The following is a 23,503-nucleotide window of genomic DNA, read 5'->3' as shown; positions in this document are numbered from 1 at the left end:
AGAGAGAGAGGAGAGCCAGTAAGGATAGAGGAGGGAGAGAGAGAGAGAGAGAGAGAGAGAGAGTGAGAGAGAGAGAGGAGATAGAGAGAGAGAGAGAGAGAGAGAGAGAGAGAGAGAGAGCGAGAGAGAGAGAGAGAGAGAGGAGGGAAAGAGGATGGAGAGAGGAAAGAGAGAGGAGGGAGAGAGGGAGAGATGAGGGAGAGAGGAGGGAGAGAGGAAGAGAGGAGGGAGAGAGGGAGAGAGGAAGAGAGGAGGGAGAGAGGGAGAGATGAGGGAGAAGGGGCTGAGTGAGCAGTCGTTCTCATCAAGGTCAGAATTAAAAACTACATAAATCAATAAAGGGGGAAAGTAGTGGGCGGTGCTACGCTGTTCAAACCTGAGACAAACATTGATCACACGCATGCATTGCATTCATCCTGACCTGCGTCCTAAATGGCAGCCTATTCCTTATGGGCCCTGGTCAAAGTAGTGCAATATAAAGGGAATAGGGTGCCACTTGGGATGAACACCTGCATTTGCATTCATCCAGCGGTACAGTGCACTTGTCCTCTTGGAACCAGATATACAGGGAGAGATGAGAGAGATATACAGGGAGAGACGAGAGAGATATACAGGGAGAGACGAGAGAGATATACAGGGAGAGACGAGATATACAGGGAGAGATGAGAGAGATATACAGGGAGAGATGAGATATACAGGGAGAGATGAGAGAGATATACAGGGAGAGAGGAGATATACAGGGAGAGACGAGAGAGATATACAGGGAGAGACGAGATATACAGGGAGAGATGAGAGAGATATACAGGGAGAGATGAGATATACAGGGAGAGATGAGATATACAGGGAGAGATGAGATATACAGGGAGAGATGAGAGAGATTTACAGGGAGAGACGAGATATACAGGGAGAGACGAGAGAGATATACAGGGAGAGACGAGATATACAGGGAGAGACGAGAGAGATATACAGGGAGAGATGAGAGAGATATACAGGGAGAGATGAGAGAGATATACAGGGAGAGATGAGAGAGATATACAGGGAGAGACGAGAGAGATATACAGGGAGAGATGAGAGAGATATACAGGGAGAGATGAGAGAGATATACAGGGAGAGATGAGAGAGATATACAGGGAGAGATGAGAGAGATATACAGGGAGAGATGAGAGAGATATACAGGGAGAGATGAGAGAGATATACAGGGAGAGATGAGAGAGATATACAGGGAGAGATGAGAGAGATATACAGGGAGAGACGAGATATACAGGGAGAGATGAGAGAGATATACAGGGAGAGATGAGAGAGATATACAGGGAGAGACGAGATATACAGGGAGAGACGAGATATACAGGGAGAGACGAGAGAGATATACAGGGAGAGATGAGAGAGATATACAGGGAGAGACGAGAGAGATATACAGGGAGAGATGAGAGAGATATACAGGGAGAGACGAGAGAGATATACAGGGAGAGACGAGAGAGATATACAGGGAGAGATGAGAGAGATATACAGGGAGAGACGAGAGAGATATACAGGGAGAGAGGAGATATACAGGGAGAGATGAGAGAGATATACAGGGAGAGAGGAGATATACAGGGAGAGACGAGAGAGATATACAGGGAGAGACGAGATATACAGGGAGAGACGAGAGAGATATACAGGGAGAGACGAGATATACAGGGAGAGATGAGAGAGATATACAGGGAGAGACGAGAGAGATATACAGGGAGAGATGAGAGAGATATACAGGGAGAGACGAGAGAGATATACAGGGAGAGACGAGATATACAGGGAGAGAGGAGAGAGATATACAGGGAGAGACGAGATATACAGGGAGAGACGAGATATACAGGGAGAGACGAGATATACAGGGAGAGACGAGAGAGATATACAGGGAGAGACGAGATATACAGGGAGAGATGAGAGAGATATACAGGGAGAGACGAGAGAGATATACAGGGAGAGACGAGAGAGATATACAGGGAGAGACGAGATATACAGGGAGAGATGAGAGAGATATACAGGGAGAGACGAGAGAGATATACAGGGAGAGATGAGAGAGATATACAGGGAGAGAGGAGATATACAGGGAGAGACGAGAGAGATATACAGGGAGAGACGAGATATACAGGGAGAGACGAGAGAGATATACAGGGAGAGACGAGATATACAGGGAGAGATGAGAGAGATATACAGGGAGAGACGAGAGAGATATACAGGGAGAGACGAGAGAGATATACAGGGAGAGACGAGAGAGATATACAGGGAGAGACGAGATATACAGGGAGAGATGAGAGAGATATACAGGGAGAGACGAGAGAGATATACAGGGAGAGACGAGAGAGATATACAGGGAGAGACGAGAGAGATATACAGGGAGAGACGAGATATACAGGGAGAGATGAGAGAGATATACAGGGAGAGACGAGATATACAGGGAGAGACGAGAGAGATATACAGGGAGAGACGAGAGAGATATACAGGGAGAGACGAGAGAGATATACAGGGAGAGACGAGAGAGATATACAGGGAGAGACGAGAGAGATATACAGGGAGAGACGAGATATACAGGGAGAGACGAGATATACAGGGAGAGACGAGATATACAGGGAGAGAGGAGAGAGATATACAGGGAGAGACGAGAGAGATATACAGGGAGAGACGAGAGAGATATACAGGGAGAGACGAGATATACAGGGAGAGACGAGAGAGATATACAGGGAGAGACGAGATATACAGGGAGAGACGAGATATACAGGGAGAGACGAGATATACAGGGAGAGACGAGAGAGATATACAGGGAGAGAGGAGATATACAGGGAGAGACGAGAGAGATATACAGGGAGAGAGGAGATATACAGGGAGAGACGAGAGAGATATACAGGGAGAGACGAGATATACAGGGAGAGACGAGATATACAGGGAGAGAGGAGATATACAGGGAGAGAGGAGATATACAGGGAGAGACGAGAGAGATATACAGGGAGAGAGGAGATATACAGGGAGAGAGGAGATATACAGGGAGAGACGAGATATACAGGGAGAGACGAGATATACAGGGAGAGAGGAGATATACAGGGAGAGACGAGAGAGATATACAGGGAGAGACGAGATATACAGGGAGAGACGAGATATACAGGGAGAGAGGAGATATACAGGGAGAGAGGAGATATACAGGGAGAGACGAGAGAGATATACAGGGAGAGAGGAGATATACAGGGAGAGAGGAGATATACAGGGAGAGACGAGATATACAGGGAGAGACGAGATATACAGGGAGAGAGGAGATATACAGGGAGAGACGAGAGAGATATACAGGGAGAGACGAGATATACAGGGAGAGACGAGATATACAGGGAGAGAGGAGATATACAGGGAGAGACGAGAGAGATATACAGGGAGAGACGAGAGAGATATACAGGGAGAGACGAGATATACAGGGAGAGACGAGATATACAGGGAGAGACGAGATATACAGGGAGAGAGGAGATATACAGGGAGAGACGAGAGAGATATACAGGGAGAGACGAGAGAGATATACAGGGAGAGACGAGATATACAGGGAGAGACGAGAGAGATATACAGGGAGAGACGAGAGAGATATACAGGGAGAGACGAGATATACAGGGAGAGACGAGATATACAGGGAGAGAGGAGATATACAGGGAGAGACGAGAGAGATATACAGGGAGAGACGAGAGAGATATACAGGGAGAGACGAGATATACAGGGAGAGACGAGATATACAGGGAGAGACGAGATATACAGGGAGAGAGGAGATATACAGGGAGAGACGAGAGAGATATACAGGGAGAGACGAGAGAGATATACAGGGAGAGACGAGATATACAGGGAGAGACGAGAGAGATATACAGGGAGAGACGAGAGAGATATACAGGGAGAGACGAGATATACAGGGAGAGACGAGATATACAGGGAGAGACGAGATATACAGGGAGAGACGAGATATACAGGGAGAGAGGAGAGAGATATACAGGGAGAGACGAGAGAGATATACAGGGAGAGACGAGATATACAGGGAGAGACGAGAGAGATATACAGGGAGAGATGAGAGAGATATACAGGGAGAGAGGAGAGAGATATACAGGGAGAGAGGAGAGAGATATACAGGGAGAGACGAGAGAGATATACAGGGAGAGACGAGAGAGATATACAGGGAGAGACGAGATATACAGGGAGAGACGAGAGAGATGTACAGGGAGAGACGAGAGAGATATACAGGGAGAGACGAGAGAGATATACAGGGAGAGACGAGAGAGATATACAGGGAGAGACGAGAGAGATATACAGGGAGAGACGAGAGAGATATACAGGGAGAGACGAGAGAGATATACAGGGAGAGACGAGAGAGATATACAGGGAGAGACGAGATATACAGGGAGAGACGAGATATACAGGGAGAGAGGAGAGAGATATACAGGGAGAGATGAGAGAGATATACAGGGAGAGACGAGATATACAGGGAGAGACGAGAGAGATATACAGGGAGAGAGGAGAGAGATATACAGGGAGAGACGAGAGAGATATACAGGGAGAGACGAGATATACAGGGAGAGACGAGAGAGATATACAGGGAGAGACGAGAGAGATATACAGGGAGAGATGAGAGAGATATACAGGGAGAGACGAGAGAGATATACAGGGAGAGACGAGATATATATACAGGGAGAGACGAGATATACAGGGAGAGAGGAGAGAGATATACAGGGAGAGACGAGAGAGATATACAGGGAGAGACGAGAGAGATATACAGGGAGTGACGAGATATACAGGGAGAGACGAGATATACAGGGAGAGACGAGAGAGATATACAGGGAGAGACGAGAGAGATTTACAGGGAGAGACGAGAGAGATATACAGGGAGAGACGAGAGAGATATACAGGGAGAGACGAGATATACAGGGAGAGACGAGAGAGATATACAGGGAGTGATGAGAGAGATATACAGGGAGAGACGAGAGAGATATACAGGGAGAGACGAGATATACAGGGAGAGACGAGAGAGATTTACAGGGAGAGACGAGAGAGATATACAGGGAGAGACGATATATACAGGGAGAGACGAGAGAGATATACAGGGAGTGATGAGAGAGATATACAGGGAGAGACGAGAGAGATATACAGGGAGAGACGAGATATACAGGGAGAGACGAGATATACAGGGAGAGACGAGAGAGATATACAGGGAGAGATGAGAGAGGGGCGGAGAGAGAGAGAGGGGAGATGAGAGAGAGGGGCGGAGAGAGAGAGGGAGAATTGAATTGACAGAGAGAGGAGAGAGGGGGGGAGAGAGATAGGGGAGACGAGAGAGAGGCGGAGAGAGAGAGGGGGAGAGAGACGGGGAGAGAGGGAGAATGAGGAGGAGAGAGAGAGGGTGGGAGAGAGGGGGACAGGGAGTAATAATTGAATTGAGAGAAAGAGGAGGTATGTTAGTACCTGAGAGGCGTAGTTGTGTTTATCCGTACCACACACAGGGGAGGCAGCAACCACAGGGCAGGGCTTACAGGTGTTCTCATGAGGCATCAGCTCTACAGGCTGTCTGCTTCTACAGAGGAAAAATGGAGATTAGTTAACAGACATATCTATAATAACTCCTGTAATACAACTTCTAAACAATCACAAAGGGAGGACATAAGATTAAAAAAAATTTAAACTACGTCAACTAGACTCTGCTTGACTTGCTCATCTTCTTACTTAGTGAGCAGCATATCCACTTCCAAAAACAAACCCCAATAGCTTCCTGTACTCTACATTAGCATTCGCAGTAGCATTAGCAGTAGCATTAGCAGTAGCATTAGCAGGGCCTCATTAGCAGGGTTAGCAGTTAGCATGGCTGTGTTGGTGCTTATAACCCTTCCTTCCACACCACTGCTGCTCCCTCATCTCAAGGGTAGCGTCAAAAAGATGAAGCTGTTTATTGAGAAAGATGAATGTCTTGCTGTCGCTGCATATAGCCTTTGCAGGGAATAATGTTTCAATCTGTTAACACGCCTTTTTCCGATTACGTTTGTTCCTGCCACTATTTCTGTTTATTTTACCTTTATTGAACTAGGCAAGTCAGTTAAGAACAAATTCTTATTTTCAATGACGGCCTAGGAACAGTGGGTTAACTGCCTTGTTCAGGGGCAGAACGACCGATTTGTACCTTGTCAGCTCGGGTGATTTGAACTTGCAACCTTCCGGTTACTAGTCCAACGCTCTTACCATCGGTAGTGCATTGTGTTACCATGGCTACCATGGTTGTTGTGTTATTTAATTATTGCGGTGCCGTCCTTTACATTTGGTCTCGAAAGCCTGAGGTTCAGAGGCTAGGTCTTAGATCAAAACGTTTCATAAATTATAATAATATCCCAAAGGTTCATCTGTAAACATCATGGTGTCTCTAGTCTACTGGGGTAAAGGTTCATCTATAAACATCATGGTGTCTCTAGTCTACTGGGTCATCTATAAACATCATGGTTTCTCTAGTCTACTGGGTAAAGGTTCATCTGTAAACATCATGGTGTCTCTAGTCTACTGGGGTCAAGGGTCATCTATAAACATCATGGTGTCTCTAGTCTACTGGGGTAAAGGTTCATCTATAAACATCATGGTGTCTCTAGTCTACTGGGATAAAGGTTCAACTATGAACATCATGGTGTCTCTAGTCTACTGGGGTAAAGGTTCATCTATAAACATCATGGTGTCTCTAGTCTACTGGGTCATCTGTAAACACCATGGTGTCTCTAGTCTACTGGGTAAAGGTTCATCTATAAACATCATGGTGTCTCTAGTCTACTGGGTCATCTGTAAACATCATGGTGTCTCTAGTCTACTGGGTAAAGGTTCATCTATAAACATCATGGTGTCTCTAGTCTACTGGGTCATCTATAAACATCATGGTGTCTCTAGTCTACTGGGGTCAAGGTTCATCTATAAACATCATGGTGTCTCTAGTCTACTGGGGTCAAGGTTCATCTATAAACATCATGGTGTCTCTAGTCTACTGGGGTCAAGGTTCATCTATAAACATCATGGTGTCTCTAGTCTACTGGGGTAAAGGTTTAGCTGTAAACATCATGGTTTCTCTAGTCTACTGGGTCATCTATAAACATCATGGTTTCTCTAGTCTACTGGGTCATCTATAAACATCATGGTGTCTCTAGTCTACTGGGGTAAAGGTTCATCTATAAACATCATGGTGTCTCTAGTCTACTGGGGTAAAGGTTCATCTATAAACATCATGGTGTCTCTAGTCTACTGGGTCATCTATAAACATCATGGTGTCTCTAGTCTACTGGGTCATCTATAAACATCATGGTGTCTCTAGTCTACTGGGTCATCTATAAACATCATGGTGTCTCTAGTCTACTGGGTCATCTGTAAACATCATGGTGTCTCTAGTCTACTGGGGTAAAGGTTCATCTATAAACATCATGGTGTCTCTAGTCTACTGGGTCATCTATAAACATCATGGTGTCTCTAGTCTACTGGGGTCAAGGTTCATCTATAAACATCATGGTTTCTCTAGTCTACTGGGGTAAAGGTTCATCTATAAACATCATGGTTTCTCTAGTCTACTGGGTCATCTATAAACATCATGGTGTCTCTAGTCTACTGGGGTCAAGGTTCATCTATAAACATCATGGTGTCTCTAGTCTACTGGGTCATCTATAAACATCATGGTTTCTCTAGTCTACTGGGTAAAGGTTCATCTGTAAACATCATGGTGTCTCTAGTCTACTGGGGTCAAGGGTCATCTATAAACATCATGGTGTCTCTAGTCTACTGGGGTAAAGGTTCATCTATAAACATCATGGTGTCTCTAGTCTACTGGGTAAAGGTTCATCTATAAACATCATGGTGTCTCTAGTCTACTGGGTCATCTATAAACATCATGGTGTCTCTAGTCTACTGGGGTCAAGGTTCATCTATAAACATAATGGTGTCTCTAGTCTACTGGGGTCAAGGTTCATCTATAAACATCATGGTGTCTCTAGTCTACTGGGGTCAAGGTTCATCTATAAACATCATGGTGTCTCTAGTCTACTGGGGTAAAGGTTTATCTGTAAACATCATGGTTTCTCTAGTCTACTGGGTCATCTATAAACATCATGGTTTCTCTAGTCTACTGGGTCATCTATAAACATCATGGTGTCTCTAGTCTACTGGGGTAAAGGTTAATCTATGAACATCATGGTGTCTCTAGTCTACTGGGGTAAAGGTTCATCTATAAACATCATGGTGTCTCTAGTCTACTGGGTCATCTATAAACATCATGGTGTCTCTAGTCTACTGGGTCATCTATAAACATCATGGTGTCTCTAGTCTACTGGGTCATCTATAAACATCATGGTGTCTCTAGTCTACTGGGTCATCTGTAAACATCATGGTGTCTCTAGTCTACTGGGGTAAAGGTTCATCTGTAAACATCATGGTGTCTCTAGTCTACTGGGGTAAAGGTTCATCTATAAACATCATGGTGTCTCTAGTCTACTGGGTCATCTATAAACATCATGGTTTCTCTAGTCTACTGGGTAAAGGTTCATCTGTAAACATCATGGTGTCTCTAGTCTACTGGGGTCAAGGGTCATCTATAAACATCATGGTGTCTCTAGTCTACTGGGGTAAAGGTTCATCTATAAACATCATGGTGTCTCTAGTCTACTGGGATAAAGGTTCAACTATGAACATCATGGTGTCTCTAGTCTACTGGGGTAAAGGTTCATCTATAAACATCATGGTGTCTCTAGTCTACTGGGTCATCTGTAAACACCATGGTGTCTCTAGTCTACTGGGTAAAGGTTCATCTATAAACATCATGGTGTCTCTAGTCTACTGGGTCATCTGTAAACATCATGGTGTCTCTAGTCTACTGGGTAAAGGTTCATCTATAAACATCATGGTGTCTCTAGTCTACTGGGTCATCTATAAACATCATGGTGTCTCTAGTCTACTGGGGTCAAGGTTCATCTATAAACATCATGGTGTCTCTAGTCTACTGGGGTCAAGGTTCATCTATAAACATCATGGTGTCTCTAGTCTACTGGGGTCAAGGTTCATCTATAAACATCATGGTGTCTCTAGTCTACTGGGGTAAAGGTTTATCTGTAAACATCATGGTTTCTCTAGTCTACTGGGTCATCTATAAACATCATGGTTTCTCTAGTCTACTGGGTCATCTATAAACATCATGGTGTCTCTAGTCTACTGGGGTAAAGGTTCATCTATAAACATCATGGTGTCTCTAGTCTACTGGGGTAAAGGTTCATCTATAAACATCATGGTGTCTCTAGTCTACTGGGTCATCTATAAACATCATGGTGTCTCTAGTCTACTGGGTCATCTATAAACATCATGGTGTCTCTAGTCTACTGGGTCATCTGTAAACATCATGGTGTCTCTAGTCTACTGGGGTAAAGGTTCATCTATAAACATCATGGTGTCTCTAGTCTACTGGGTCATCTATAAACATCATGGTGTCTCTAGTCTACTGGGGTCAAGGTTCATCTATAAACATCATGGTTTCTCTAGTCTACTGGGGTAAAGGTTCATCTATAAACATCATGGTTTCTCTAGTCTACTGGGTCATCTATAAACATCATGGTGTCTCTAGTCTACTGGGGTCAAGGTTCATCTATAAACATCATGGTGTCTCTAGTCTACTGGGTCATCTATAAACATCATGGTTTCTCTAGTCTACTGGGTAAAGGTTCATCTGTAAACATCATGGTGTCTCTAGTCTACTGGGGTCAAGGGTCATCTATAAACATCATGGTGTCTCTAGTCTACTGGGGTAAAGGTTCATCTATAAACATCATGGTGTCTCTAGTCTACTGGGTAAAGGTTCATCTATAAACATCATGGTGTCTCTAGTCTACTGGGTCATCTATAAACATCATGGTGTCTCTAGTCTACTGGGGTCAAGGTTCATCTATAAACATAATGGTGTCTCTAGTCTACTGGGGTCAAGGTTCATCTATAAACATCATGGTGTCTCTAGTCTACTGGGGTCAAGGTTCATCTATAAACATCATGGTGTCTCTAGTCTACTGGGGTAAAGGTTTATCTGTAAACATCATGGTTTCTCTAGTCTACTGGGTCATCTATAAACATCATGGTTTCTCTAGTCTACTGGGTCATCTATAAACATCATGGTGTCTCTAGTCTACTGGGGTAAAGGTTAATCTATGAACATCATGGTGTCTCTAGTCTACTGGGGTAAAGGTTCATCTATAAACATCATGGTGTCTCTAGTCTACTGGGTCATCTATAAACATCATGGTGTCTCTAGTCTACTGGGTCATCTATAAACATCATGGTGTCTCTAGTCTACTGGGTCATCTATAAACATCATGGTGTCTCTAGTCTACTGGGTCATCTGTAAACATCATGGTGTCTCTAGTCTACTGGGGTAAAGGTTCATCTATAAACATCATGGTGTCTCTAGTCTACTGGGTCATCTATAAACATCATGGTGTCTCTAGTCTATTGGGGTCAAGGTTCATCTATAAACATCATGGTTTCTCTAGTCTACTGGGGTAAAGGTTCATCTATAAACATCATGGTTTCTCTAGTCTACTGGGTCATCTATAAACATCATGGTGTCTCTAGTCTACTGGGGTCAAGGTTCATCTATAAACATCATGGTATCTCTAGTCTACTGGGTCATCTATAAACATCATGGTGTCTCTAGTCTACTGGGGTAAAGGATAATCTATAAACATCATGGTATCTCTAGTCTACTGGGTCATCTATAAACATCATGGTGTCTCTAGTCTACTGGGGTGAAGGTTCATCTATAAACATCATGGTGTCTCTAGTCTACTGGGGTAAAGGATCATCTATAAACATCATGGTTTCTCTAGTCTACTGGGTCATCTATAAACATCATGGTGTCTCTAGTCTACTGGGTCATCTATAAACATCATGGTGTCTCTAGTCTACTGGGTCATCTATAAACATCATGGTGTCTCTAGTCTACTGGGGTAAAGGTTCATCTATAAACATCATGGTGTCTCTAGTCTACTGGGTCATCTATAAACATCATGGTATCTCTAGTCTACTGGGGTCAAGGTTCAACTATGAACATCATGGTGTCTCTAGTCTACTGGGTCATCTGTAAACATCATGGTGTCTCTAGTCTACTGGGTCATCTGTAAACATCATGGTGTCTCTAGTCTACTGGGGTCAAAGTGCATCTATAAACATCATGGTGTCTCTAGTCTACTGGGGTAAAGGTTCATCTATAAACATCATGGTGTCTCTAGTCTACTGGGTCATCTATAAACATCATGGTGTCTCTAGTCTACTGGGGTCAAGGGTCATCTATAAACATCATGTTTTCTCTAGTCTACTGGGTCATCTGTAAACATCATGGTGTCTCTAGTCTACTGGGTCATCTGTAAACATCATGGTGTCTCTAGTCTACTGGGGTCAAAGTGCATCTATAAACATCATGGTGTCTCTAGTCTACTGGGGTAAAGGTTCATCTATAAACATCATGGTGTCTCTAGTCTACTGGGTCATCTATAAACATCATGGTGTCTCTAGTCTACTGGGGTCAAGGGTCATCTATAAACATCATGGTTTCTCTAGTCTACTGGGGTAAAGGTTTATCTATAAACATCATGGTGTCTCTAGTCTACTGGGGTCAAGGTTCAACTATGAACATCATGGTGTCTCTAGTCTACTGGGGTAAAGGTTCATCTATAAACATCATGGTGTCTCTAGTCTACTGGGGTCAAGGGTCATCTATAAACATCATGGTTTCTCTAGTCTACTGGGTCATCTATAAACATCATGGTGTCTCTAGTCTACTGGGTCATCTATAAACATCATGGTGTCTCTAGTCTACTGGGGTAAAGGTTCATCTATAAACATCATGGTGTCTCTAGTCTACTGGGGTCAAGGTTCATCTATAAACATCATGGTGTCTCTAGTCTACTGGGGTAAAGGTTCATCTATAAACATCATGGTATCTCTAAATAACACCCAAGAGAGATACTCTACCTGCTTATTGTGTGTGTGTGTGTGTGCGTGTGCGTTTGTGTGTGTTTGTGTGTGTGTGCGTGTGCGTGTGCGTTTGTGTGTGTGTGTGTGTGTGCGCGTGCGTGTTTGTGTGTGTGTGTGTGTGTGCGCGCGTGCGTGCGTGTGCGTGTGTGTGTGTGTGAGCGTGCGTGTGTGCGTGCGTGTTTGTGTGTGTGTATATGTGTGTGTGTGTGTGTATATGTGTGTGTGTGTGTGTGTGTATATGTGTGTGTGTGTGTGTATATGTGTGTGTGTGTGTATATGTGTGTGTGTGTATATGTGTGTGTGTGTGTGTGTGCGTGCGTGTATATGTGTGCGTGTGCGTTTGTGTGTGTGTGTGTGTGTGTGTGTGTGCGTTTGTGTGTGTGTGTGCGTGTGCGTTTGTGTGTGTGTGCGTGTGCGTTTGTGTGTGTGTGTGTGTGCGTGTGCGTTTGTGTGTGTGTGTGTGTGCGTTTGTGTGTGCGAGTGCGTTTGTGTGTGTGTGTGTGTGCGTGTGCGTTTGTGTGTGTGTGTGCGTTTGTGTGTGTGTGTGCGTGTGCGTTTGTGTGTGTGTGTGTGTGTGTGTGTGTGCGTGTGCGTTTGTGTGTGTGTGTGTGTGTGTGTGTGTGCGTGCGTGTGTGTGCGTGCGTCTGATGCACAACAAAACAATACAAGGGAAGTGTCACGTTTAGTTTGACTACATTTTTATGTCTGCATCCCAAATGGAAAACCTACTCCCTACAAAGTGCACTACTTTGGTCAATAGTAGTGCACTATAAAGGAAATACAGGATGCTGTTTGGGATGCAAGCCTATACCTTTTTAATTAATCATGGCACAGCAGGAATGTTCTAGTCGAAATGACATCATTCTGGGCTTACAGACGTACAGCACGTTGGCACGACGACAGCGATGTAATCAATAGCGCTGCTGTTCAGAAGACATGCTGACAGACGCCTGCTGTCAACGATAACACCGCGGAATAAGCTCCCCTGGTGAGCACAGTTTTCCCTCCAGGACTAATGATATGCAGACTCCTCCCCCCCACCACCACCAGATGACTCTGCCTGTGAATCTCTGAGTGATTGATTCATTGATTGGTTGAACACCCACCTGTGCTCCAGCTTCTTCCGGTTGACATTGACACACGTTGCTCTCTGGTAACCCTGGGTAACACAGATCTTGTGGCGGCTACACTTCACCTTCTGGCACGGATCCTTGGTGGTGTCCACAGCTGGAAGAAGAGGAGAAGGAGAAGGGGGAGGAGGAGGAGGAAGAAGAGGAGGAGGAGGAGGAGGAGGAGGGGGAGGTGGAGGTGGAGGAGGAGGTGGAGGAGGTGGAGGAGGAGGGGGAGGTGGAGGAGGAAGAGGAGGAGGAGGTGGAGGAGGAGGAGGAGGGGGAGGTGGAGGAGGAGGAGGGAGGGGGAGGAGGAGGTGGTGGAGGAGGTGGAGGAGGAGGAAGAAGTGGAGGAGGTGGAGGAGGAGGAGGTGGAGGTGGAGGAGGAGGTGGAGGAGGTGGAGGAGGAGGAGGAGGAGGAGGAGGAGGAGGAGGGGAGGTGGGGGAGGTGGGGGAGGAGGTGGGGGAGGAGGTGGAGGAGGAGGAGGAGGAGGAGGAGGGGGAGGTGGAGGAGGAGGTAGAGGAGGTGGAAGAGGAGGAGGTGGAGGAGGTGGAGGAGAGAAAAATAAAGAAGAAGAAGAAGAAGGAAATCAAAGTTCATATTCTGGTCATATAAATTATTTTGTAGATTTTTAACCCCAGAGAAACACAGATGCTGCAGATCTCCAGTTTTAGGAGTTAAGGGCCTTGTTCAAGGGCACAACGGCTGGAGAGACAATAGCAAGTATGACACACCGCAGGTATGACACATAGCAGGTATGACACATAGCAGGTATGACACACAGCAGGTATGACACATAGCAGGTATGATACACAGCAGGTATGACACACAGCAGGTATGATACACAGCAGGTATGACACACAGCAGGTATGATACACAGCAGGTATGACACACAGCAGGTATGATACACAGCAGGTATGACACACAGCAGGTATGATACACAGCAGGTATGATACACAGCAGGTATGATACACAGCAGGTATGATACACAGCAGGTATGACACACAGCAGGTATGATACACAGCAGGTATGATACACAGCAGGTATGACACACAGCAGGTATGATACAGGTACATTGAGGTTCAGACATGTGGGTGCTTTCAAAACCCACAGCCTGCACAGCTTCCAGATCCTTGTCAAAAGCCACAAATCGGTCTCCGCGCGTTTAGGTGGATAAAACCAACGCCTCGTGGGGAGAAAAAAAATAAAAAAAACGTTAAAATTACAATCAAATACTGCATATAAACTATGCAACACTCACTACCCAGTTCCAAACTGCCTCTGGAAGCAACGTTAGCACAATAACTGTTCGTCGGTAGCTTCATGAAAAGGGTTTCGTGGCCGAGCAGCCGCACACAAGCCTAAGATCACCTTGCGCATTGCCAAGCGTCAGCTGGAGGGGTATAAAGCTCACCGCCATTGGACTCTAGAGCAGTGGAAACGTGTTCTCTGGAGTGATGGAATCACATTTCACCATCTGGCAGACCGACGGAGAAATCTGGGTTTGGTGAATGCCAGGAGAACGCTATCTGCCCCAATGCATAGTGCCAACTGTAAAGTGTGGTGCAGGAGGAATAATGGTCTGGGGCTGTTTTTCAGGGGTCGGGCTAGGCCCCTTAGTTCAAGTGAACAGTTTGAAGGCCCCTTTCCTGTTTCAGCATGACAATGCCCCCGTGCACAAAGCAAGGTCCATACAGAAATTGATTGTCGAGATCAGTGTGGAGGAACTTGACTGACCTGCACTGAGCCCAGACCTCAACCCCATTCAACACCTTTGGGATGAATTGGAACGCCGACTGCGAGCCAGACCTCATCACCCAACATCAGTGTCAGACCTCACTAATGCTCTTGAGCAGCAATGTTCCAACATCTAGTGGAAAGCCTTCCCAGAAGAGTGGAGGCTGTTATAGCAGCAATGTTCCAACATCTAGTGGAAAGCCTTCCCAGAAGAGTGGAGGCTGTTATAGCAGCAATGTTCCAACATCTAGTGGAAAGCCTTCCCAGAAGAGTGGAGGCTGTTATAGCAGCAACGTTCCAACATCTAGTGGAAAGCCTTCCCAGAAGAGTGGAGGCTGTTATAGCAGCAACGTTCCAACATCTAGTGGAAAGTCTTCCCAGAAGAGTGGAGGCTGTTATAGCAGCAACGTTCCAACATCTAGTGGAAAGCCTTCCCAGAAGAGTGGAGACTGTTATAGCAGCAACGTTCCAATATCTAGTGGAAAGCCTTCCCAGAAGAGTGGAGGCTGTTATAGCAGCAATGTTCCAACATCTAGTGGAAAGCCTTCCCAGAAGAGTGGAGGCTGTTATAGCAGCAACGTTCCAACATCTAGTGGAAAGCCTTCCCAGAAGAGTGGAGGCTGTTATAGCAGCAACGTTCCAACATCTAATGGAAAGCCTTCCCAGAAGAGTGGAGGCTGTTATAGCAGCAACGTTCCAACATCTAGTGGAAAGCCTTCCCAGAAGAGTGGAGGCTGTTATAGCAGCAACGTTCCAACATCTAGTGGAAAGCCTTCCCAGAAGAGTGGAGGCTGTTATAGCAGCAAAGGGGGGGGACCAACTCCATATTAATGCCCATGATTTAGGAAGGAGATGTTCGTTGAACAGGTGTCCACATACTTCTGATCATGTAGTGTATTTTGACTTACTGCAGTGAGTCAAAACTGAATGTTATTGTCAGCTCTACAAGGGAAAACACAGCTGTTCTCTGGTGTCTCTAGATAGACAGAGTGACTGTTTTACAGACTGTCTGATATAACAGCTGTTCTGGTGTCTCTAGACAGACAGGGCTTCTGTTTTACAGACTGTCTGATATAACAGCTGTTCTCTGGTATCTCTAGACAGACAGGGCTTCTGTTTTACAGACTGTCGGATATAACAGCTGTTCTGGTGTCTCTAGACAGACAGGGCTTCTGTTTTACAGACTGTCTGACATAACAGCTGTTTTCTAGTGTCTCTAGACAGACAGGGCTTATATTTTACAGACTGTCTGATATAACAGCTGTTTTCTAGTGTCTCTAGACAGACCGGGATTATATTTTACAGACTGTCTGATATAACAGCTGTTTTTTAGTGTCTCTAGACAGACAGTGCTTATATTTTACAGACTGCCTGATATAATAGTAAGAAACAACCAAGCAAATACATTTCACCTAAATAATATAACAATACCTGCCACTTTCCAGACGCTATTATCCAAAGCAATTGGGTATTTCTCTGAATACCAGTATATCTGACAGGATTGATTGGGTATCTCTCTGATTAGCAGTATCTCTGAGATGATTGATTGGGTATTTCTCTGATTACCAGTATCTCTGACAGAATTGATTGTGTATTTATCTGATTACCAGTATCTCTGACAGGATTGATTGGGTATCTCTCTGATTACCAGTATATCTGACAGGATTGATTGGGTATGTCTGATTACCAGGATCTCTAACAGGATTGATTGGGTATCTCTCTGATTACAGTATCTCTGACCAGATTGATTTTTGTCTTACTGAGATTTACTGTCAGGGCCCAAGTCTAACAGAATCAGTGCAGAATATATAGATGCTGCTGTAGGCCCTCCTTGGTTGGGGACAGAAGCACCAGATCATCAGCAAACAGTAGACATTTGACTTTAGAGTCCAGTAGGGTGAGGCCAGGTGCTGCAGACTGTTCTAGTGCCCTCGCCAATTTATTGATATATATGTTGAAGAGGGTGGGGCTCAAACTGCATCCCTGTCTCACCCCACGGCTATGAGGGAAGAAATCTGTGTGTTTATTGCCAATTTTAACTGTTGCTTGTTGCTTGTGTACATTGATTTTAAAATATTGTATGTTTTCCCTCCAACTCCACTTCCCATCAATTAATTCATGCCAAATTAAGTTAAAAGCTTTTTTGAAAATCAACAAAGCATGAGAAGACTTTGCCTTTGCTTCGGTTTGTTTATCAATTAGGATGTGTACTTGGTCTGTCATATGGTATTTTGGTAAGAATTTGACACGTCTGCTTTCTCTCTCTCTCTATTCCCATCTCTCTCATTATCATTTCCTCTCTCTCTGTTCCTCTTTCTCTCTTTACCTATCTCATTATCGTTCCCTCTCTCTCTGTTTCTCTTTCTCTCTCACTGTTCCTCTCTCTCTCTCACAATCGTTACATCTCTCTGTTCCTCTCACTCTCTCTCCATTCCTATTGTCATGACGTGGCCCTCTTTGGATATAGCAAGAACCAACTCTCTCTTTCTCACCACCTCTTTCTTCCCCCTACACCCAGGTTCTGTTATCTCAGGTCATAAATTCCTGGAGGAGACTCTCTTCCCACCCCGGCCATGCAGTATAGAGAGAGGGTTTCACAGTAGAACAAAGGAACTTCTTCTACCTCACAGAACTTGAGAACTGAACAATATCCATGTTTTGGAGAGTGTGTAAACAGTCGGAGAATCGAGCTACGACCGGTCCGTTTTGTCTAATGTTTGTGACCTCCTGAGAGACAATACAGCCACATTACCATAACTCTGTTTATACAAGAGTCTCCGTTATGAAATTTGCATCTAATTATTGTTTAAAATGAATGAGTGAAGATGAAACTATTTGTGAAATTATGTAATGTGATTTTAAACTGTTTTTATTTTATTTATTTTGTTATAATTTTTTAATTTTACCCCCTTTTACTCCCCAATTTCATGGTATCCAATTGTTAGTAGTTACTGTCTTGTCTCATCGCTACAACTTCCGTAAATCTGAAGTTTTTCCTTGGTGCCCCGACTTCCTAGTTAATTACATTTACATGATTAGTTTAATCACGTAATAATAATTACAGAGAATTGATTTGATAAAATAAGTCTTCACTTTAATGATGCCAAAGAAACAACAACTTCTCTCTCGTTATCGTTCCCTCTCTCTCATTATCGTTCCCTCTCTCTGTTCCTCTCTCTTTCTGTCGACCCCCTCCCTCCCTCCTTCCCTCCCTCCACAGCAGGTTGAATGGTTCATTGCCAACCTCGCTTGCACTAAGGGACCAAATTACCATTATAGTGCGTTACTTTTAACCAGAGAGAGCACAGAGCTCTCTCTGGTTAAAGTAGTGCACTATAAAAGGTCTAGGGTGCCATTTGGGATGCAACCCTAGAGTCAATGGTCACCTGCCAGTATCAGTAAGAGAGGGGATGTCACGCCAGGCTGTCTCATCGATTCCCTCAATACGTTGGCAGAAAGGTGTTTAGGAGGCTTGTTGAGGCAAATTGAAGCTGTCAAATCCTGAGTCAGCTTCTAGCAGCTGCTTTGTAGTCAACAGGCAACACAGTCAACAGAACTGGGCCCTGGTCAACAGTAGTCAACAGAGCTGGGCCCTGGTCAACAGTAGTCAACAGAACTGGGCCCTCCCTGGTCAACAGTAGTCAACAGAACTGGGCCCTGGTCAACAGTAGTCAACAGAGCTGGGCCCTGGTCAACAGTAGTCAACAGAACTGGGCCCTCCCTGGTCAACAGTAGTCAACAGAACTGGGCCCTGGTCAACAGTAGTCAACAGAACTGGGCCCTGGTCAACAGTAGTCAACAGAGCTGGGCCCTGGTCAACAGTAGTCAACAGAGCTGGGCCCTCCCTGGTCAACAGTAGTCAACAGAACTGGGCCCTGGTCAACAGTAGTCAACAGAGCTGGGCCCTGGTCAACAGTAGTCAACAGAACTGGGCCCTCCCTGGTCAACAGTAGTCAACAGAGCTGGGCCCTGGTCAACAGTAGTCAACAGAACTGGGCCCTGGTCAACAGTAGTCAACAGAGCTGGGCCCTGGTCAACAGTAGTCAACAGAACTGGGCCCTGGTCAACAGTAGTCAACAGAGCTGGGCCCTGGTCAACAGTAGTCAACAGAGCTGGGCCCTGGTCGACAGTAGTCAACAGAGCTGGGCCCTGGTCAACAGTAGTCAACAGAGCTGGGCCCTGGTCGACAGTAGTCAACAGAGCTGGGCCCTGGTCAACAGTAGTCAACAGAGGTGGGCCCTGGTCAACAGTAGTCAACAGAACTGGGCCCTGGTCAACAGTAGTCAACAGAGCTGGGCCCTGGTCAACAGTAGTCAACAGAGCTGGGCCCTGGTCAACAGTAGTCAACAGAGCTGGGCCCTGGTCAACAGTAGTCAACAGAGCTGGGCCCTGGTCAACAGTAGTCAACAGAGCTGGGCCCTGGTCAACAGTAGTCAACAGAGCTGGGCCCTGGTCAACAGTAGTCAACAGAGCTGGGCCCTGGTCAACAGTAGTCAACAGAGCTGGGCCCTGGTCAACAGTAGTCAACAGAGCTGGGCCCTGGTCAACAGTAGTCAACAGAGCTGGGCCCTGGTCAACAGTAGTCAACAGAGCTGGGCCCTGGTCAACGGTAGTCAACAGAGCTGGGCCCTGGTCAACAGTAGTCAACAGAGCTGGGCCCTGGTCAACAGTAGTTAACAGAGCTGGGCCCTGGTCAACAGTAGTCAACAGAGCTGGGCCCTGGTCAACAGTAGTCAACAGAGCTGGGCCCTGGTCAACAGTAGTCAACAGAGCTGGGCCCTGGTCAACAGTAGTCAACAGAGCTGGGCCCTGGTCAACAGTAGTCAACAGAGCTGGGCCCTGGTCAACAGTAGTCAACAGAGCTGGGCCCTGGTCAACAGTAGTCAACAGAGCTGGGCCCTGGTCAACAGTAGTCAACAGAGCTGGGCCCTGGTCAACAGTAGTCAACAGAGCTGGGCCCTGGTCAACAGTAGTCAACAGAGCTGGGCCCTAGTCAACAGTAGTGCACCACAGTACCTTCAAAAAGATTTCACACCCCTTGACCTTTTCCACATTTTGTTATGTTACAAAGTGAGATTACATTTTTTTTTTTTAAATCAACAATCTACACAAAATACTCTGTAATGTCAAAGTGGAAGAAAAATGTGTAAAAAAATTCATGAAAAATAAAACACTAATATATCTTGATTAGATAAGTATTCAACTCCCTGAGTCAATACATGTTAGAATCACCTTGGCAGTGATTACAGCTGTGAGTCTTTCTGGGTGAGTCTCTAAGAGCTTTCCACACCTGGGTCTTTCTGGGTAAGTCTTTAAGAGCTTTCCACACCTGGATTGTGCAACATTTGCCCATTATTCTTTAAACAATTATTCAATCTCTGTCAAATTGGTTGTTGATCATTGCTCGACAACCATTTTTAGGTCTTGCCATATATTTTCAAGCAGATTTAAGTAAAAACTGTAACTCGGCCACTCAGGAACATTCACTGTCTCCTTGGTTAGTAGATTTGGCCTTGAGTTTTAGGTTATTGTCCTGCTGAAAGGTAAATTAATCTCCCAGTGTCTGGTGGAAAGCAGACTGAACCAGGTTTTCCTCTAGGATTTTGTCAGTGCTTAGCTCCATTCTGTTTATTTTTTATCCTGAAAAACCACCCAGTCCTTAACGTCTACAAGCATACCCATAACATGATGTAGCCACCCTTATGCTTGAAAATATGGAGAGTGGTACTCAGTAATATGTTGTATTCGATTTGCCCCAAACACAACCCTTTGTGTGAATAGTGAATTATTTTGCCACATTCCAAATCAAATCAAATTTTATTTGTCACATACACATGGTTAGCAGCACATGGTTAGCAGATGTTAATGCGAGTGTAGCGAAATGCTTGTGCTTCTAGTTCCGACAATGCAGTAATAACCAACAAGTAATCTAGCTAACAATTCCAAAACTACTACCTTATACACACAAGTGTAAGGGGATAAAGAATATGTACATAAAGATATATGAATGAGTGATGGTACAGAGCGGCATAGGCGGCATAGGCAAGATACAGTAGATGGTATTGAGTGCAGTATATACATATGAGATGAGTATGTAAACAAAGTGGCATAGTTAAAGTGGCTAGTGATACATGTATTACATAAAGATGCAGTAGATGATATAGAGTACAGTATATACATATGAGATGAATAATGTAGGGTATGTAAACATTATATTAAGTAGCATTGTTTAAAGTGACTAGTGATATATTTTGTTGCAGTTTTACTTTAGTGTTTTTGTTGCAAACAGGATGCATGTTTTGTCATATTTTTATTCTGTACAGGCTTCCTTCTTTTCACTCTGTCATTTAGGTTAGTATTGTGGAGTAACTACAATGTTGTTGATCCATCCTCAGTGTTCTCCCGTCACAGCCATGAAACTCTGTAACAGTTGTAAAGTCACCATTGACCTCATGGTGAAATCTCTGAGCTGTTTCCTTTCTCTCCGGCAACTGAGTTAGGAAGGAGGCCTGTATCTTTATACTGACTGGGTGTATTGATACACCATCCAAAGTGTAATGAATAACTTCACCATGTTCAAAAGAGATTTCAATGTCTGCTTCTTTTTTTCCTCCCATCTACCAATAGGAGCCCTTCATTGTGAGTCACTGGAAAACCTCCCTGGTCTTTGTGGTTGAATCTGTTTGAAATTCACTGCTCGACCTTACAGATAATTGTATGTTTTGGGGGAGAGAGACGAGGTAGTCATAAAGAATGATGTTAAGCACTATTATTGCACACAGAGTGTGTCAATGCAACTTATTGTGTGACTTGTTAATTACATTTTTACTCCTGAACTTATTGAGGCTTGCCATGACAAAGGGGTTGAATACGTATTGACTCAAGACATTTCAGCTTTTCACTAAATTGTACATTTCTTTTTAATCATAATTCCACTTTGACATTATGGGATATTGTGTGTAAGCCAGTGCCTAAACATCACAATTGAAATGATTTTAAATTCAGACTGTAACACAACAAAATGTTGAGAAAGTCTGAATGAAGGAACTGTATACAAGGAATAGGGTGCCAGTTGTATACATGGAATAGGGTGCCAGATGGAATAGGGTGCCAGATAAATACATGGAATAGGGTGGCAGTTGAATAGCGGGAATAGGGTGCCAGATAAATACATGGAATAGGGTGCCAGTTGTATACAGGGAATAGGGTGCCAGATAAATACAGGGAATAGGGTGCTAGTTGAATAGCGGGAATAGGGTGCCAGATAAATACATGGAATAGGGTGCCAGTTGAATAGCGGGAATAGGGTGCCAGTTGAATAGCGGGAATAGGGTGCCAGTTGTATACAGGGTATAGGGTGCCGGTTGTATACAGGGAATAGGGTGCCAGTTGAATACATGGAATAGGGTGCCAGTTGTATACAGGGAATATGGTGCCAGTTGTATACAGGGAATAGGGTGCCAGATAAATACATGGAATAGGGTGCCAGATAAATACATGGAATAGGGTGCCAGATGAATACATGGAATAGGGTGCCAGATAAATACAGGGAATAGGGTGCCAGATAAATACAGGGAATAGGGTGCCAGATAAATACATGGAATAGGGTGCCAGATAAATACATGGAATAGGGTGCCAGATAAATACATGGAATAGGGTGCCAGATAAATACATGGAATAGGGTGCCAGATAAATACAGGGAATAGGGTGCCCGATAAATACAGGGAATAGTGTGCCAGTTGTATACATACAATAGGGTGCCAGTTGAATAGCGGGAATAGGGTGCCAGATAAATACAGGGAATAGTGTGCCAGTTGTATACATACAATAGGGTGCCAGTTGAATAGCGGGAATAGGGTGCCAGATAAATACATGGAATAGGGTGCCATATAAATACAGGGAATAGGGTACCATATAAATACAGGGAATAGTGTGCCAGTTGTGCACAGACAATAGGGTGCCAGTTGTATACAGGGAATAGGGTACCAGTTGTATAGTGGGAATAGGTTGCCAGTTGTATACATGGAATAGGGTGCCAGTTGAATAGTGGGAATAGGGTGCCAGTTGTATACAGACAATAGGGTGCCAGTTGTATACAGACAATAGGGTGGCAGTTGTATACAGGGAATAGGGTGCCAGATAAATACAGGGAATAGGGTGCTAGTTGAATAGCGGGAATAGGGTGCCAGATAAATACATGGAATAGGGTGCCAGTTGAATAGCGGGAATAGGGTGCCAGTTGAATAGCGGGAATAGGGTGCCAGTTGTATACAGGGTATAGGGTGCCGGTTGTATACAGGGAATAGGGTGCCAGTTGAATAGCGGGAATAGGGTGCCAGATAAATACATGGAATAGGGTGCCAGTTGTATACAGGGAATATGGTGCCAGTTGTATACAGGGAATAGGGTGCCAGATAAATACATGGAATAGGGTGCCAGATAAATACATGGAATAGGGTGCCAGATGAATACATGGAATAGGGTGCCAGATAAATACAGGGAATAGGGTGCCAGATAAATACAGGGAATAGGGTGCCAGATAAATACATGGAATAGGGTGCCAGATAAATACATGGAATAGGGTGCCAGATAAATACATGGAATAGGGTGCCAGATAAATACATGGAATAGGGTGCCAGATAAA

The 23,503-nt window shown here is 44.7% G+C and overlaps 1 protein-coding gene across 1 annotated transcript in view; it reads right to left on the bottom strand.

Annotated features, from left to right (window-relative positions):
* Window positions 1-23,503, bottom strand: part of LOC139381651 (testican-2-like) — a 120,781-nt gene that overhangs the window by 44,292 nt on the left and 52,986 nt on the right. The window contains exons 3-4 of the mRNA XM_071125332.1: window positions 13,119-13,239; window positions 5,455-5,563 (exon numbers count right to left, since the gene is read on the bottom strand). Coding sequence (XP_070981433.1) covers window positions 5,455-5,563; window positions 13,119-13,239 — 230 coding nt within the window. The remainder of the gene's footprint in view (window positions 1-5,454; window positions 5,564-13,118; window positions 13,240-23,503) is intronic.

The sequence above is a fragment of the Oncorhynchus clarkii genome, chromosome 23 (assembly GCF_045791955.1).
Source record: "Oncorhynchus clarkii lewisi isolate Uvic-CL-2024 chromosome 23, UVic_Ocla_1.0, whole genome shotgun sequence".
NCBI lineage: Eukaryota > Metazoa > Chordata > Actinopteri > Salmoniformes > Salmonidae > Oncorhynchus > Oncorhynchus clarkii.
This window is presented reverse-complemented; position numbering and strand designations above follow the sequence as displayed.